We start from the raw sequence: 17,717 nt of genomic DNA, 5'->3' as shown, positions 1-17,717 counted from the left end.
TCCCACGCTTTGAACCTCGCGGCTTAAACAATGACGTGGCTAATATATGGATTTTTCCCGCTTTTAAATTTTTTCTCTCCAAAAAAAAAACATTCTGTGACGTGCTCAGTTTTTTGGCGGCATGAAGCTTTCATTAGACCAATGAAATTGCCGAACGGGTTAAGGTCAAACAACTTTTTTGTTTACTGTTTAGATTAAATCGAGCGCTCTCAAACTTCCCATCATTCTGATTACGGTAGTCATTTTGTCACCCTCATCATGGCAAAGACACGGAGAAATGCATATGATGCAGCTTTCAAGTTGAAGGCGATTGATCTGGCTGTTGGAAAAGGAAATAGAGCTACTGCACGGGAGCTTGGTCTTAATGAGTCGATGATAAGACGTTGGAAACAGCAGCGTGAGGAATTGACTCAGTGCAAAAAGACAACTAAAGCTTACTGCAAATGTTTTATTTTTTGTTACAAGCCGTGTTTCGTTAAAGCCTATTTATTTTTGTTACAAGCCATGTTTCGTTAAAGCCTGTGTAAAGTTAATTTGTTTCAATGTACCGGTAGGCACCTGCGGCTTATAGACATGTGCAGCTTATTTATGTTCAAAATAACATTTTTTTTCAAATTCAGTGGGTGCGGCTTATATTCAGGTGCGCTCAATAGTCCGGAAATTACGGTATACAACCAACAGTTCATGGGAAAGGTGTAGAAGTAGGAAGGCGTTGAGCGACACAGTATCAGGCACACACACACACACAGAAACACAACCCCCCCATAGACAGCCAACTATCTACCACATAGACAGCACATTAGTAGCTCTAATTCTCAGTATACACCCCCATAGTTCCCTTTTAGTGTTTGGAACATGGCCGCCCTACAAGGCTTACAAACTCTGTCCATGGATCAGTGTGTGAACCCTCTACCCTCCTGCTGGTGGCATCAAAGCCTGGCCTCCACTTCCTCTGTTCAAAAGGACCCACACTGTAAACAATGAGTCCTCAGCCTCTCTGAGTCTCTCAGAGAAACACACCGCACAGCAGGATGGGAAAGTTTTGAAAAAGAGACAGGGCGAAATATTGACTCAGTTTGGTGAGGACACACATTGTTAGAGAGAGAGTTAGAGAGAGAGAGAGATAGAGAGATCATGCGCTCATGGGCTCCTGAGTTCTTCAGCAAAAAATGGAATTATAGTTTGATAAATGTAGATAAACATGAATTTTTTTCGCAATAACATATTTACTGTTCACTTTTTATAGTGTATTTTACTTTCGTTTATCCATTTCACTTGCTTTTCCATGCCAATAAAGCCCCTTGAATTGAACTGAACTGAGTGTGTGTGTGTGTGTGTGTGTGTGTGTGTGTGTGTGTGTGTGTGTGTGTGTGTGTGTGTGTGTGTGTGTGTGTGTGTGTGTGTGTGTGTGTGTGTGTGTGTGTGTGTGTGTGTGTGTGTGTTAGATACTCACTCTACTGGGGGGTTGAGGTCATCAGCTTTGGTCTCAAAGAAGCGCAGCACCTCCTCACTCTGAGACAACTGAGGAGGGAGACGGACCAGAGCCTGAGAGGGAGAGGGAGGGAGTGAGAGAGGGGGGGAAGAGAGGGAGAGGAGGAATAGGGGAAGGAGGGAGGGAGAGAGAGAGAGAGAGAGAGAGAGAGAGTGGGTGAACATCCGGTGTAAGATACCGTACAACGATGCACCACACAAAGCAACTCTTGGAATGATGAACTATGGGGGATGCATTCCAACATCCATTTTACGTTCTACCTTTACAATACATAACAGTATAATCCTTGGGACACAGTTTGGCTCCAATTCAATGGAAGATCATATGTCAGCCTATTCCACTGAGGATGGACATCCATTTGTAATGGTCATGCTAAGTCACACTACTATAGGAACAGATCAATAGGAACCAATGACAAGGTAGACATCGTGGACATATTGTACTATATTTGAGATTGATGTTGAACAACATCCATATCATATTCATGGAATTTATTTCACAGGGACAGTGCACAACTTCAAATGAATTAATATTCCATTGTTCACAATAAGAGCAAATACCCGTCCGTACTCATATGATCATTTTCTAGTCATGTGTTATTGAGGAAGTGTATATTATATTAAAAGACAGCTAGTGATACAGATGGTTTGGCTCCAGCCTCTCACAATCCTTTGAGAGGGCCTTCTGTGTAATCACTATCCTTCTGTTGTTTGTCTTGTGACAACAAACAGGAAATAAACAGTAAAGTTCAGATCAGAAGATGATGATTGATAGACAGGCAGAACAATCTGTTGACATCTCCAAACATAAAAATATTTTAAGACATATTAAGTAAAAAGATAATGAGCTATTTTCTTTTTTAAACCTTTAAAAGTTGAGTAAGCAAGAATTTTGTCCACAAATGATTAATGATTGCAATAATGTAGTTATTTTGTTAGATACTTCTCCCTATCAGCTGAAATCTTGTTTTTTTTTCAAAGCCATTTTAGCTGTCGCACTAGCTTTTCGGTCCGAACAGATTCACAAATCATGGGAATTTGTCATGCTATGCAGACGTTGACTCCCTCCGAGGCATTTGTTTCTAGGCAACCTCCCTGCACTTGCCGGGGCAAGCCTGCTCCCTCCGTGGCTAAAGCCAGTGTGAGAAACATGCTAACAAATGTTTGTGCTATGAAATTAAATAAATACTGCACTCTGACACACAAAACGTATTTCCTAGATTCATGATAGTGCTACTAAACAAAGCAAGGAAAGTTCATTTCAAAATGTGACATAGCTTTACTGGAATGTGCTGCTGTTTTAGGTAGCTTCTGACATGACTGACTGCATCTTTAAGTTGTGTTTGAGCATTTATATAAACACTGGGCATGAGTATTTGGAGGTTATCAAAACTTATCATCAAAGTTGAGAGAGAGTCTTTCAAAATGTTGGATTTCACTGATTATAAGATGCGGCCGTGGACAATAAAGTCCACCCTTTTATCTGTGTTTCAAGGCAGAAAACTGGACACCTTCCCTACTTCAGGAGTGCTGGAGCAGCTTTATTGTGTGTGTGACGGTCCAGCCCCCATGTTTTTTACATCCATGGCCTTCAATACCAAGGTGTGTGAAAGAGGGAGGTGGGGGGAGAAAGAGTGAGAGGACGGAGAGCGGGAAAGAGAGAAAGGGAGAGAGAGAGAAAGAGTAAGTGAGAGAGAGAGAGAAAGAGAGAGAGAGAGGGAGTAAGTGAGAGAGAGTGTGTGAGAGAGAGACAGAGACAGACAGAGAGAGAGAGAGAGAGAGAGAGGGGGAGAGAAATAACTTTTGTTAATTTTTTTATTGTTTATTTCACTTTTGTTTATTATCTATTTCACTTGCTTTGGCAATGTAAATATGTTTCCCATGCCAATAAAGCACTTAAATTGAAATGTAATTGAGAGAGAGGGAGAGGTAGCGAGAGAGAGAGAGGGGTGGGGGGGCAGTGAGAGGGAGAGAGAGAGGATGAGATGGGGGTAGAGAGAGAGGGAGAGAGAGAGGGAGAGATGGGGGCAGAGAGAGAGTGAGACAGAGGGGGAGAGACGGGGCAGAGAGAGAGAAGCCTCGCTATTGAGAAAGGTTGCCGTAGGCAGACCTGGCTCTCAAGAGAAGACAGGCTAGGGGGCCTCCCGAGTCGCACAGTAGTCTAAGACACTGCATCGCAGTGCTAGCTGTGCCACTAGAGATTCTGGGTTCAAGTCCAGGCTCTGTCGCAGCCGGCCGCGAATGGGAGACCCATGGGGCGGCGCACAATTGGCCCAGTGTTGTCTGCGTTAGGGGAGGGTTTTGCCGGCAGGGATGTCCTTGCAACTCCTGTGGCGGGCCGGGAACAGTGCACACTGACACGGTCACCAGGTGTACGGTGTTTTCTCCGACACATTGGTGCAGGTGGCTTCCTGGTTAAGCAGGCATTGTGTCAAGAAGTAGTGCGGCTTGGTTGGGCTTCGCCTCTCCCGAGTCCGTACGAGAGTTGTAGCGATGAGACAAGACTGTAACTACCAGTTGGATACCATGAAATTGGGGAGAAAAAAGGGTAAAAAAAGAGAAGACAGGCTATGTGCACACTGCCCACAAAATGAGGTGTAAACTGAGCTGCACTTACTAACCTCCTAACCGCAAAATATATGACCATATTAGGGACACGTATTTCCCTCAGATTACACAGACCCACAAAGAATTTGAAAACAAATCCAATTTAGATAAACTCCCATATCTATCTGTGCAATCACAGCAGCAAGATGACCTTTTGACCTGTTGCCAAAAGAAAAGGGTGAAGAACAAACTTTTTCTTTAACTATTTTCCCATCGTTACAACACTGTACTGTACATAGAGACAATATGACATTTGAAATGTCTTTATTATTTTGGAACTAATGTGAGTGTAAAATTCCTGTTCACTTTTGAGAGAGAGAGAGAGAGAGAGAGAGAGAGCGAGAGAGAGAGAGCGAGAGAGAGAGAGAGCGAGAGAGAGAGAGAGAGAGAGAGAGAGAGAGAGAGAGAGAGAGAGAGAGAGAGAGAAGCAAAGGGGAAACGATAAGAGCTTTTTTAAAGTCAGACTGTTGAATGACCAAAGGTGGAGGTTTTGGGGGAGTTTTAGAAAACTTTCATTAAAATGAAATACTCAACCGAGGGCATAGCCTTTATCTGGCTTTTGAAAGAGTGGGTAGCTTTTTAAAGTCTATCTTTTGTTGGACACACTGTTCTTGTGTGTTCTAAACTAAACAAAACTAGGTCAAATCTCTTTCTAAAACTTCATGACCAGAATAAACCAAAGCCTTAGAGACCAATACAGTAAGGGAAAAAAGTATTTGAACATGCTTTGGGGGTGTTTTTCTGCTAAGGGGACAGGACAACTTCAACGCATCAAAGGGACGATGGACGGGGCCATGTACCGTCAAATCTTGGGTGAGAACCTCCTTCCCTCAGCCAGGGCATTGAAAATGGGTCGTGGATGGGTATTCCAGCATGACAATGACCCAAAACACACAGCCAAGGCAACAAAGGGGTGGCTCAAGAAGAAACACATTAAGGTCCTGGAGTGGCCTAGCCAGTCTCCAGACCTTAATCCCATAGAAAATCTGTGGAGGGGCTGAAGGTTTGAGAAACCTTAATGACTTGGAGAAGATCTGCAAAGAGGAGTGGGACAAAATCCCTCCTGAGATGTGTGCAAACCTGGTGGCCAACTACAAGAAACGTCTGACCTCTGTGATTGCCAACAAGGGTTTTGTAACCAAGTACTAAGTCATGTTTTGCAGGGGGGTCAAATACTTATTTCCCTCAATAAAATGCAAATCAATTTATACAATTTTTGACATGCGTTTTTCTGGATTTTTGTTGTTGTTATTCTGTCTCTCACTGTTCAAATAAACCTACCATTAAAATTATAGACTGATCATTTCTTTGTCAGTGGGCAAACGTACAAAATCAGCAGGGGATCAAATACTTTTTTCCCTCACTGTAAGTATGACAATGTGTTTTCAGACTGGCTAAGTATTTGAAAAACATTTCCTCAGATGGGCCGTTGTAGGTTTGCTAGCTTGGTAACTGCCCCTGAACATAATAAAAACGTATACTTTTAAAATTCGGCAATAAGATGAGTTAAGAGACAAGACTGTATCGTATCAAGTATTTGCACAGAAATGTGCAACCGACAACACCATCTTATTGTGGTGCAAACTGGAACCCCCCCCCCCCCCCCCCCCCCCCACTCAACACATGTACCCTACAACACCAGTGTTTAACGTCACCCCTAACCTCTGACTTCTAAATCCCAATAACATGTGACAGGGGGGAGCCCAAGTGGGACAGGATGTTTACAGCGTGTGTGTGTGTTTTGACAGTAATGCCTCCTCGCTCACCCTGCAGTAGTCATCGATGAAACGTAGCCTCTTCATGGCCACATCACGCACATGACTCCGCCTGAACAGGATTTTACCTGAGGGAGCGAGGGAGGGAGGGAGGGAGGGAGGGAGGGAGGGAGGGAGGGAGGGAGGGAGGGAGGGAGGGAAATGAGAGAGAGAGAGTAGATGGGAAGGGACACATTTTAGATGTTAGAGAGTGTAAAACCGTAATAAATTAAAGACAATCCTGTCTCGTAGCAGAGGACAACCCTTCAGTGTGTTTGTGTATTGCCACAGGCTAACACTAGATGTCAGTAACACATGAAAGACTTCTGAACCACTACAATCTCACTCTCATACTCTCATAGTGAACGGTCTTGTCCTACGTGGACCTCGAAATGTGACTTGCCCTCTTAACATATCTAATGGGATTTAAGCGCTTGGAAGTTATGTATCTAGTCTAACTCTGTGACTTCAAAGAAAAATGGCACCAGCCAATCAGAACGCCCCCTACTCCAGGGTATGCCACGGTCACTACAGTCCCACAGGAAGTGATCAAATTACCCTTCCTGTGAACTGAAGACACAGAGGATGAGAGGAAGAGCTGGGGACAGACTGTGTGGGTTCTGATTGCCAGCAATACTTTGAATGATGAATAGTAGAGGGGTAATAGTGCAGTGCTGGAGTTTCTTAGATCAGAGACCATCATGTAAACCACAGGCAATCTTCAACCATAACTCTGACTTGCAATACCTAACCCAAGTCTTTGAAGGCCAGCTGCTAACATTGTGTGTAATTGAGTGAATCCTATGGGGACTATTTCAAAGAAGCTGCCATGGACACATTTCCACATCTGGACTGGACGAAGACATTATATTTGGTGCGACTAATTTTTCAACGCTGCTGACTACTGCCCTCTTGAACAGGTCTCTCTTGCAAAAGAGATGTTATCTCAATCAGACTATCCGGTCCAAATAAATGTTACAAAAGGTATGTAAACAGATAGAGGTGGATGTTTTGGTTGACATCCAGGTGGCTTAATGTGAGGTGGGTTGGCGGGGTGGGGATTGCCTGACGACTCTGAATTCTTCCAATGCTCTGTGTTGGCTACATACCTCAGCTTGAATCTGCCATCATAGAAGCCGGTTGTGGTGACGAGGCGTGTTGTACAAAACAAAGTCATCAGCGACTGGATAATCTCTAGCCAGAGTATCAAAACCAATGACCAATATTCAAAACATCGCTTTACCCACATGAGTTCTGGCTCGGGCCCAACCCATCCGTTTCTGGGACTGTGGTAACCAAGGGGGCCAGCAGGGAGCTACAAAGGAAGGAGCAGGACCTTGGTCAGCTCCAGAGGGCTTGCCAGGCCAAGGTGAGTCAGCACCATGGACAGCTCTACAGACACCAACTGGGGCTGGTGAATCAACACCAATATTACCCAGTCCAGGTGCTTCAACCAATTGACACCTGGAATTGGTCCCACCTGTCCCTTGTTACTCCAAATGGGTATAAGTAGAGGTGCAGTCAGTCGGGGCTTGGGCAGACAGGCAGAGGGTACGCCTAGTCCTCAGAAGAACTGGAGTGAGAATGAGAAGCACCTCGATCAGACGCCTAAGAAGATACTAGGTGATGTTTGACTCTCTTCTTTTTCTTTGGCCCCAAAGGTAGAGGACCCATTCCTGGGCAGCAGGACACCCAGCGCAAGTTGAGAGCATGTATTGAAACCCCGGACTCATCGTTCTCTCTCTTTTGTTCATTAACACAGGCCGAGGAGCCGCCCTGCCGGACACAGAGTGACCCACCCATTACCGGAGAGGCCTTTCAGTTGTATTTCACTCCTCTCCGTTCCCCCCAACCTTTATTAAAGAACAACTTTTGTTTGAGCACCGCAAAACGGTCTCTCTCTGTCTTATTTTATTGTGAGTTTCACCTCTGACTCCCCTGGGTTGCCACAGGACCAATCAGACGGTCCGAATGTGTTCGGGTTCTAGAATGGTCGTGGAGGGAGTCAAGATCAGACTCAATGCGGAGAAGAAACAAACGTTCGGGGTGTGGCGTTTGGCCAGAGCAATGAGTCTGGGTAGCCAGGCATGGGTAGGGAGAGGGCTGAGAGCATGTGGTCTCCATCAGGCTCTAACAGAGCCTAACCAACATAAACAGTAAACAGACAGAAGCCTCTCACTCGCACACCAGGAGTGTTGTCTCTCTCTCTGTTCTACCATCTCTTCCTCAATCTCTTTTTCCATTGTGTGTCTCACTCCCACACATCAGACAAACACACACTGTCAGCACCTGCCTGCTGCTGCACCTCGGAGAGACAGTGAACTGGATAGACAGACTGATGAATAATGTATGAGCGACACTAGGAGGGGCGTCGATACGAGCATGATACTGATGCGGTGTAACTTCCTGCCGAGTCAGCGCTATCGGTGACTTGACTGTCATGGTGGTGTCTGTCTGCCTCAACTCAGACTGTACTTCCTTATAAACCCCAATAAGTCCCTATGGTTAGTGTCGTGTCATTAGATCTTATGGCCATATATGGCAAGGGATCGATTAGAGTGTTGGCCGGGTTCGATATTAAGGGCAATGGGGTTGACAGAGGCTTTGCTTATCGGAGTGTGAAAGACTTTATACGTGTGGAGAAAAAAAAGGAAAGGAAAGGAGAGAGGGACAGAAAAATGATGGAGACTGACCTGGGAGAAATGATGGAGACTGACCTGGGAGAAATGATGGAGACTGACCTGGGAGAAATGATGGAGACTGACCTGGGAGAAATGGGATGATTCTCTTTTTGGGATCTTTCTGCCCTCCCTCGATTGGGAACTTGTCAAGAATCTGCATCTGTAAAGAGCAACACACAGAGACATTTTTGTATTAATTTAAGAGCGAGAGAAATATTTGGCAAACATTTACAAATGTAGTTCACCTCAATGCAGCTCACTGAGGAATTGAATAGTGTTTCATTTCATTGAATTTCATTGAAAGAAACAGCTGGGCTCAGTATTTAAAATTCCCCGCCACTCCGATCACAGCATCAGGGATTATATCATATCAAAGCTCGGACACATTTTCAATTCCCAGTTGGACAAGGACAAACGCTGCACGGTGTTCTGCTGCTTGTGGTGGAGAGGAGTTAATGTGAGTCGATTTATTCATAAAGCCATCGTGGTACTAAGGGAGGAGAAGTGCTGACACCGGGGTTAGAGGGACCTGCACGCAAACACACACACACGCACGCACACGCGCCCACACACACACCGGGGGAGTTTTTCCACACACCCACACAAACTCCAGAGGTCAGAGATGCCTGGCAGTGTCGGCCATATTGTGTTTATCCAATTTCAACCCCTAAATAAATCATGCAAAAGGGGGGATTAGGAAAAGTAAATGGGGCTGTGGGTGAAGAAGCCTATACTGTCTGCAGCATATATATACTGTAAGAAGAGAAGAGAGAGAATAGATAGAGAGAAAAAGATAGGGGAAAAGTGTGTGTGTGTGTGTGTGTGTGTGTGTGTGTGTGTGTGTGTGTGTGTGTGTGTGTGTGTGTGTGTGTGTGTGTGTGTGTGTGTGTGTGCGTGACTGTGAGTGTGTGTGTGTGTTTGGAAGTGGGCTGCTCATTTGACGGCTACACGGAACAGGCCTTTGCCGACAAGCTGCTTAAATACCAGCCCCTTGCGGCACGCTTGGACAGCCTCGGGTGGAGGTGCAAGCTGGTGGCGCTTATATTTGGCAGCCTCTGCCACGTACACAGCCTTGCAGTGTGTGGCCTCCAGATTGCGGGCCTGACAAAAACTAGGGCAAAGCAGTAGGCTGGATACGGCTCTGTTTCAGCTGTCCTGGGAAGCCTAGCTGTTTGGAGAAGGAGGTGCTGTCCGTACCTTTGAGTGCCATGCATACAGGAACCTTTGAAATATTTGGAACCTTTTTTAATGTAAATTTGATTGGTGGATTCAAATAAAGTATTTATTGTGTGTGTGTGTGTGTGTGTGTGTGTGTGTGTGTGTGTGTGTGTGCGTGTGCGTTCCTGTGTGTGCTCCTGCGTGTGTTCCTGCACGTGTTCCTGCTTATGTATGTGGGTGTGTGTGACAGAGAAAGAGACACAGAAAAACAGAGAGAGAAAGAGAGAGACCACACACCATGAATCTGGTGTGCATCAGGGCAGGGTAAAGACCCAGAGGAACCAGGTGAATAAACAATCTAGCAGTACGGGGACGAGGGACTGGTCCAAACCCAGTTCTCTCTCTGTGTCTGGGTCAGCATACGTCTACACACAGCCCCATGTTGACTGGGTTCTTCCCAGAAACTAAACTCCGCTGGGTTTCTCTTTCTCATAGAAATAGAATTACTAGAACAGAAATTCCCATTCACATCAATGGGTCTGTGATGGGTTGGGCTGGCGGTATTCTATTTGTATGCTTTGTCTTCCCTGACTGGGATCGCAGCACAATTCAGTCTTGTTTTGCTCTCACAGGGAAAAACTCTATATGCCTTGTCCCAGAGGAGGGGTTGGTCTTCCAGTGGGTAAACTGCTGAGTGGTGGTCCACTCTGAACTGAAAGCAATGTTGGTGGTTTGAATGCTTGAGCCAAACAACTAAGACCAGCTTAAACTTTTTCTGACCAAAATGTAGCTGCGAAGGAGAAGTAGGTAGCAGTAGCTAATAGGTAGCAATGGGAATGAGTATCTTATAACTAGGAGTTACTGTCTCGCAGTAAAAGTGTGTAAACAAAACCTAATGAGGTAGGGAGGATGAAGGAATGTAAGAGGTACTTTGACAGTTTACTGTGAAGTTCCTGTTCTGCTGTGTAGGTGTTATAAATTGAGGGCTAGAATCACTAAAAACCCTTGCTGTCACGCCCTGACCTGAGAGAGCCGTTTTTCTCTGTTTAGTTAGGTCAGGGTGTGATATGGGGTGGGCATTCTATGTATTTTATTTCTATGTTTTGGCCGGGTATGGTTTCCAATCAGAGGCAGCTGTCTATCGTTGTCTCTGAATGGGAGCCATACTTAGGCAGCCTTTTCCCACCTGGTTTTTGTGGGTAGTTGTTTTCTGTTTTGTTATGTGACCTGACAGAACTGTTGGCTTTCGTTTTGTTTCTGTTGTTAAAGTGTTTCGTATTATTAAATAATTATCATGAACACTCACCACGCTGCGCTTTGGTCCCCTCCTTTCGACAGCCGTGACAGAACTACCCACCACCAAAGGACCAAGCAGCATGGGCCGATTGACTGGACCTGGGAGGAAATCCTGGATGGGGCAGGACCCTGGACAAGGCCTGGGGAGTATCGCCGTCCGCAAAAAAAAGTGAGCCAACTCCCCGTGCTTACCGTGGAGACCGAGTGACCGTGCAAACACCGTGTCATGCGGTGATGCGCACTGTGTCGCCAGTGCGCACTCACAGCCCGGTGCGCTCGGTGCAAGCTCCTCACCGTTGCCGTACTAGAGTTGGCACGCAGCCAGGAAGGAGTGTGCCTCCTCTGTGCACCCAGGCTCCTGTGCATCTCCCCAGTCCGGTGAGACCGCTTCCAGCTCCACGTAGGAAGCCTCCAGTGATGATCAATGGTCCGAAGCCTCCAGTGGTAATCCATGGCACGAAGCCTCCAGTGATGATCCATGGCCCGGAGCCTGTAGGGATGATCCATGGCACGAAGCCTCCAGTGATGATCCATGGCCCGGAGCCTGTAGGGATGATCCATGGCACGAAGCCTCCAGTGATAATCCATGGCCCGGAGCCTGTAGGGATAATCCATGGCAAGGAGCCTGTAGGGATGATCCATGGCCCGGAGCCTGTAGAGATAATCCATGGCACGAAGCCTCCAGTGATGATCCATGGCACAGAGCCTCCAGTGATGATCCATGGCGCGGAACCCGTAGTGATGATCCATGGCACGGAGCCTGCAGCGACGCTCCCCAGTCCGGAACCTACAGCGACGCTCTCCAGTCCGGAGCCTCCAGCGACGCTCCCCAGTTCAGAGCCTCCAGCGACGCTCCCCAGTCCGGCGCCTCCAGCGATGCTCCCCAGTCCGGAGCCTCCAGCGATGCTCCCCAGTCCGGAGCCTCCAGCGACGCTCCCCAGTCCAGAGCCTCCAGCAACGCTCCTCAGTCCGGAGTCTTCAGCGACGGTCTGCAGCCCGGAGTCTTCAGCGATGGTCTGCAGCCCCGAGTCTTCAGCGGCAGTCTACAGCCCCGAGTCTTCAGCGGCGGTCGGCGTTTCAGAGCCTCCGGCGATGATCCACGGTCTGGTTCCTCCGGCGACACAGAAGCGGGTGGATCAGCGAGCAGTGTGGGGGCTACGCCCGAACCAGAGCCGCCGCTAAGTATAGATGTCCACCCGGACACTCCCCTATAGGTTCAGGTTTGCGGCCGGGAGTCCGCACCTTTGGGGGGGGTACTGTCACGCCCTGACCTGAGAGAGACGTTTTTCTCTGTTTAGTTAGGTCAGGGTGTGATATTGGGTGGGCATTCTATGTATTTTATTTCTATGTTTTGGCCGGGTATGGTTTCCATTCAGAGGCAGCTGTCTATCGTTGTCTCTGAATGGGAGCCATACTTAGGCAGCCTTTTCCCACCTGGTTTTTGTGGGTAGTTGTTTTCTGTTTTGTTATGTGACCTGACAGAACTGTTGGCTTTCGTTTTGTTTCTGTTGTTAAAGTGTTTCCTATTATTAAATAATTATTATGAACACTCACCACGCTGCGCTTTGGTCCCCTCCTTTCGACAGCCGAAACACTTGCTGAGACCATACAGAACATAATCCAGCTGTTGTCTGCTTCAATTGAACAAAGAGTTAACTGAGTTGCTTAATTTCCTCAATCAACATACTGAATCAAGTTAGCTATCTCCCCTCTGTTTATTAGTGGTTCGATCCAAATGATCCTATTTGGCCTCGTTGGACCAAGTTCAAAACTTGTAAATGTTTAAAAAAATTGCTGCCAATTGCCGTTCCTCTTCCCTCACCCTAAAATACCCAGAACTCTCCCTTTCCTCTCCCCATCTCTTCTTGTCTCCCTGGACAGACTCCTGGCTCTCGGAGACGCATTTTCCCCATCCTGATCCCATCGGGAAATGTGGGACCACAGAACAATGTTGTCTCTCTGAACAGGTGCGAGGGTGCTATTTCTGGCACCACCAAAACAGGTGGGAATAAAAATCCCAGGACGATATGGAGTGGAGAATAAAAAATAATACGAAAACGCAGCCTCATTCAGAACAATAGTCCCAGTCGGTATTTATGTAATAATAAGAAATTCTCCTCGGCAACGCCCAACAATCTACCCCCATTGTATAAGAGGCAACTTTGTTGTAGATTGTTTTGCTATACAGAAATAACAAAACATGCAGAAAAGCTGCTGTGTTGTTTAATGTAACCAGGAAAAAAATCCCAACCTACGGTTCGCAATACCCCCTCTTGTAGGGAAATAGTGCCTGCTAGAAAAGCCCTGTGCTGTGGCTTCAGGCTAATTGGCGTTGGAGAGTGGGAAATGTGGGGTCCTCGTGTCCAAGTAGGCTACACGTACCTATGTCTGGAAAAACATTTCATCACAGGTAAGACATTTAACTTGCTTGGTGTAGTCAGTTTGTAACTCATTACTCATTACTTGTAGCTGTATAGTCTATTTATTTGTGTTGTTGGTCTTGGTTAATTAGCTAGCACTCACTCACGAGGCTGCTAGCACCGTCATGAAATGGGGCGAGAGGGAAGCCCTACAATCTTATGATTCTCTAAGTAGTGATAACGCTCGGGAGCAGGCAATGTTGAAAAGTAATCTTTAGACATCTTGTACTTTTCTAAAATGTAGTTTTGTAATTGAATAAAACAAGCAGACAACAAGAAAAATTGCATCTTAAAATGGTCAAGTTTTTGCTGTGAGCCAACGGGGTAACCTAGGTAACCACAGGTTGTTTCCCCCACAGGCGAGCAGGGCCGCAACGTTCTATCTAATACCGACTGGGACTATGGCTGTAGCTACTACTTCTCAGACCTGACTCTGTCTCCTTGGTAACCAGCCTAGAGAGAATGAGTGTGAGTGTTCTGAAGCGTTCTGATTGGATAAGACTGTGAGGCTCTGGACCACTATTAGAGGAGTTGGGTCGGGGAAAAAAGAGACACACAGAACATGTTTCTTTTCCTCTATTGTCAGTGAGTATCTCTACGAATTCTATCCCTACACCAACTCTGCTATGAGGACTTATCATTATTGCTGCATTCACATGCTAGTCGGGGGAAAAAAACGTAAACTCCGAAATGTCCGACTTGCTAACTGGTTGAACATCTATAACTACAACCAGTTAGCAAGACGTACATTTCTGAGTTCCCTAGTCAAATCAAATCAAATGTTATTGGTCGCATAAAGATATTTAGAACCCTAGCTCCAACAGTTCCGACTAGCAGGTGAACCCGACACTGCTTGCGAAATCGTAGGTGCAGTGTAACAAGGCGTTGGTATTGGAAATGTGCTTTGAATATGGATAACATTGTAGGCTACGGCCCACAGCTGCAGCAGGCCCCTCTTCATATCATGCACAGTGGCTTATAATAGGCACGCCATATATGGAGTTGTGGGAATGAGTTGGGATTTAAGTTAAAGAGTCCGCTGTGTATTGGAGAGAGAGAGAGTTTGATCGAGAGAGAGAGAGAGAGGAGAGAGAGAAAAAGAGGGAGAGAGAGGAGAGAGAGAAAAAGAGGGAGAGAAAGAGAGAGAGAGAGAGAGAGAAAGAGAGAGAGAGAGAGAGGGAGCGAAAGAGAGTGAAAGAGAGGGAGAGAGAGAGAGAAAGAGAGAGAGAGAGAGAGGGAGCGAAAGAGAGTGAAAGAGAGGGAGAGAAAGAGAGAGAGAGAAAGAGAGAGAGAGAAAGAGACAGAGAGAAAGAGAGGGAGAGAGGAGAGAGGAGAGAGAGGGAGAGAAAGAGAGAAGAGAGACAGAGAGAGAGAGGAGAGAGAGAAGGAGAGGGAGAGAGGGAGAGAGGGAGAGAGGAGAAAGAGGGAGAGAGAGAGAGAAGAGAGAGAGTAGAGACAGGGAGAGAAAGAGAGAGAGGAGAGCGAAAGAGAGACAGGAGAGAGAGAGGAGAGAGATGAGCTATGTACAGTAAAACACTACATAACTGATATAATATATTTTATAATATAATATATTTTTTTATATATATCTGTTTTAAACCTTTTTGAGTGCAATGTTTACTGTTCATTTCTAATGGTTTTTTGTTGATGTTGTTAAATCTGTTTCTTCTAACTTTTGATTATTGTTTATTCACTTGCTTTGGCAATGTAAACATATGTTTCCCATGCCAAAAAGCCCCTTTGAATTGAATCAGAGAGAGAGAGAGAGAGAGAGAGAGAGAGAGAGAGAGAGAGAGAGAGAGAGAGAGAGAGAGAGAGAGAGAGAGAGAGAGAGAGAGAGAGAGAGAGAGAGAGCGCATCGACACGCATCACTTCCTGTTGACGGTCATGTGACCTGTGAAGAGTGACTCAACAGGAGCTACCCCTGGTTGAACCACACAGATGACAGAGCTCAGTGACAGAACACACAGTCACACACAGATAGACGCACAAGCACACAAAGACACACGCACACACACACACACACACACTTAGCAGCTCCCCACTTATGAAACAAACTCATGATCCCACCATTTCCACGATAATAATCACATGGTTCCACTGAGAATCAAACGAACCCTAAACAATCAGCAGCAGTCAGATTTACTAGGTGTAATGTCAACATAGTGAGTCTTTGTAGCTTGTAATGGTGGGCGGAGGCGGAATCAAATTAATTTATTTCCTGGGCTGCAGCCCAAATGGTACACTACTCCCTATGCTGTACATTGCACTACTTTTGACCAGAGCCTTTTGGGCCCTGGTCAAACGTGGTGCACTATAAAGGGAATAGGGTGCCATGTGAGATGCAGCCCTGGACTCTCTCTCTCTAGCAACTCACTTTAATCCACTAATTACACGACATGTTGGTGTAAACAAGACAGGAAATAAAAGGGGGCTGACGGGGGAGGGAGGGAAGGGTGAAAAGTAATTGATATTTTGCCTGTCTAGTATTGCCAGAACAGAACGCAGGTTCTTCCCTTATTCCTTCTTAATCCTCCTACTACTAGCCTGGTCCCAGATCTGTTTGTGCTATCTTGTGATATTGACCATGTGAGTTAGGCAAGATAGCACAAACAGATCTGGGACCAGGCTACACCACTCCAGTGCTTCAACACAAAAGACAGAGCGACTGAGGAAACGAATGGAGAACATGAATCAAGTCTGGACACGCATTAGTGGCCCGGGGTATCAAGTTTCTAGAGACAGATGTCTGGATCCGGGGAACAGGGGTTAGCGAATAGCGAGCTAGTGTTCCCTCCAACCACAATCATTCACAGTTGCGGCTCTATATATAAATTGGAACCTTGGCATTCGATCTCAACAAATCACAGCTCGGTGCCTCCAGTTATCTTGATGGAACATGTATTAACCCATTTCAGAAGGGGGTGAGGTGATGTATGGATTCGAGTTGCTGGAGAAATTGGCTATATTCTGGTAAAGTCAATGGGGAGTGTTGTTACGTTGTAACCCTGTAGGTTCCACTTGAAGCTCCCCAGTCCCAAGGCAACAGGTGCTTGGATGTGGTAACGTCTATCACTCCCAGCTCCAGGTCTCCTCTTCCAGCTTCCAGACTCCAGATCTGGCCTTGGCCTGGAACTCCAGGGAAAGGCTATGGAAGTCTTAGGAAGCCCATCATCATCATACCATGGATTGGAACGGGAATGGGATTCAGGGGTTGGAATTTCAAGCATACTGTATCCCAAGGCTTGGTGCCGTAGTTTTGGGGCTAGTGTTTAACACGCTCTGTAGGCTTTATTACACAACCGTGGGGACTGGAAAGACCAATGGATCTTTGGGTCTAGATCTGTACGTTACAACACACAGGTGAACCCTGTCTTGCGGTTGTTCTGCTTTCACGCAGTGCTCAAGAACGCATGAGCCCATGGAATGAAAGAACAAGAGAAACACTGAAAATGGCACCAGGCTATACCACTCCAGAGCTACGACACAAAACACAGAGCGACTGAGGAAACGAATGGACAAAAGGTTAATAAACACTGAAGTAGAGAAGGGGAAAACAGAGAACTGCAATGGTTTTGAGTTTCTCCGCATCTCCGCGGAGTCGCATTAAGTCGAGGAATAACTACTTAGTTGTCGTGTGTATCTACTGCAATGAAACCAAGGCAACCCTTCCCATCATAGTACATTACTTAAATACTGTGAGAAGCAAAACCAGTATCACGTTTCACTTTCTTAGTGTGAGAAGGTTGGCACTCTAGACAAGGGGTTTGAAATCAATGTAGTTACGGCAGTAAATGTTGCTGTCAATCCTAAAAGCTTTGACGGTAGTTTTCCAGTAACCCTGCCACCCTCTTCCTGACCACAACTAACTCTACCCTTGATTCCGAACAACCTCTACTTCTGTGGCCAGTGGGCACAAACCCCACCAAAGCAAAAAGAACATGGCTTCAGGTTACCAACTGCAGCTTCCTGCTTCTGTTAAAGGTAGAAAAATAGGCCAGCCATCTTACAGTAGAGTGCAGAGAGAGAGAGAGAGGGGGGGTAGAGAGAGAGAGAGAGAGAGAGAGAGAGAGAGAGAGGAGAGGAGAGAGAGAGAGAGAGAGAGGGAGAGAGAGAGCCTTCAGCCCTCTAACGGTACCTAAATTGGCCTAGCGCTCAGCCAACATTCTCAGAGTTTCCATGCTTGGAATCAGGACAAACTTTGAGCCACGTGGCCAGACCACAAGCCCAGAGAGAGAGGCAGCAGGAAGGGATGCCAGCGCCCCTGGTGTGTGCCCCGTACGCTCTGCCCGCACTCCCAAGGGCATGGA

At 46.4% G+C, this 17,717-nt stretch overlaps 1 protein-coding gene across 4 annotated transcripts in view; it reads right to left on the bottom strand.

The window, feature by feature from the left end:
• LOC106564693 (SH3 and PX domain-containing protein 2A) overlaps positions 1 to 17,717 on the bottom strand; it is a 115,593-nt gene that overhangs the window by 69,653 nt on the left and 28,223 nt on the right. For all 4 annotated transcript variants that reach the window (XM_082958809.1, XM_045691190.2, XM_045691191.2 and 1 more), the window contains exons 3-5: positions 8,618 to 8,693; positions 5,865 to 5,941; positions 1,454 to 1,545 (exon numbers count right to left, since the gene is read on the bottom strand). In XM_082958809.1, coding sequence (XP_082814935.1) covers positions 1,454 to 1,545; positions 5,865 to 5,941; positions 8,618 to 8,693 — 245 coding nt within the window. The remainder of the gene's footprint in view (positions 1 to 1,453; positions 1,546 to 5,864; positions 5,942 to 8,617; positions 8,694 to 17,717) is intronic.

This window comes from Salmo salar, chromosome 12 (genome assembly GCF_965601325.2).
Source record: "Salmo salar chromosome 12, fSalSal1, whole genome shotgun sequence".
Classification (NCBI taxonomy): Eukaryota; Metazoa; Chordata; class Actinopteri; order Salmoniformes; family Salmonidae; genus Salmo; species Salmo salar.
Note: the sequence above shows the minus strand (reverse complement) of the source record. Positions and strands in the feature narration are given on the sequence as shown.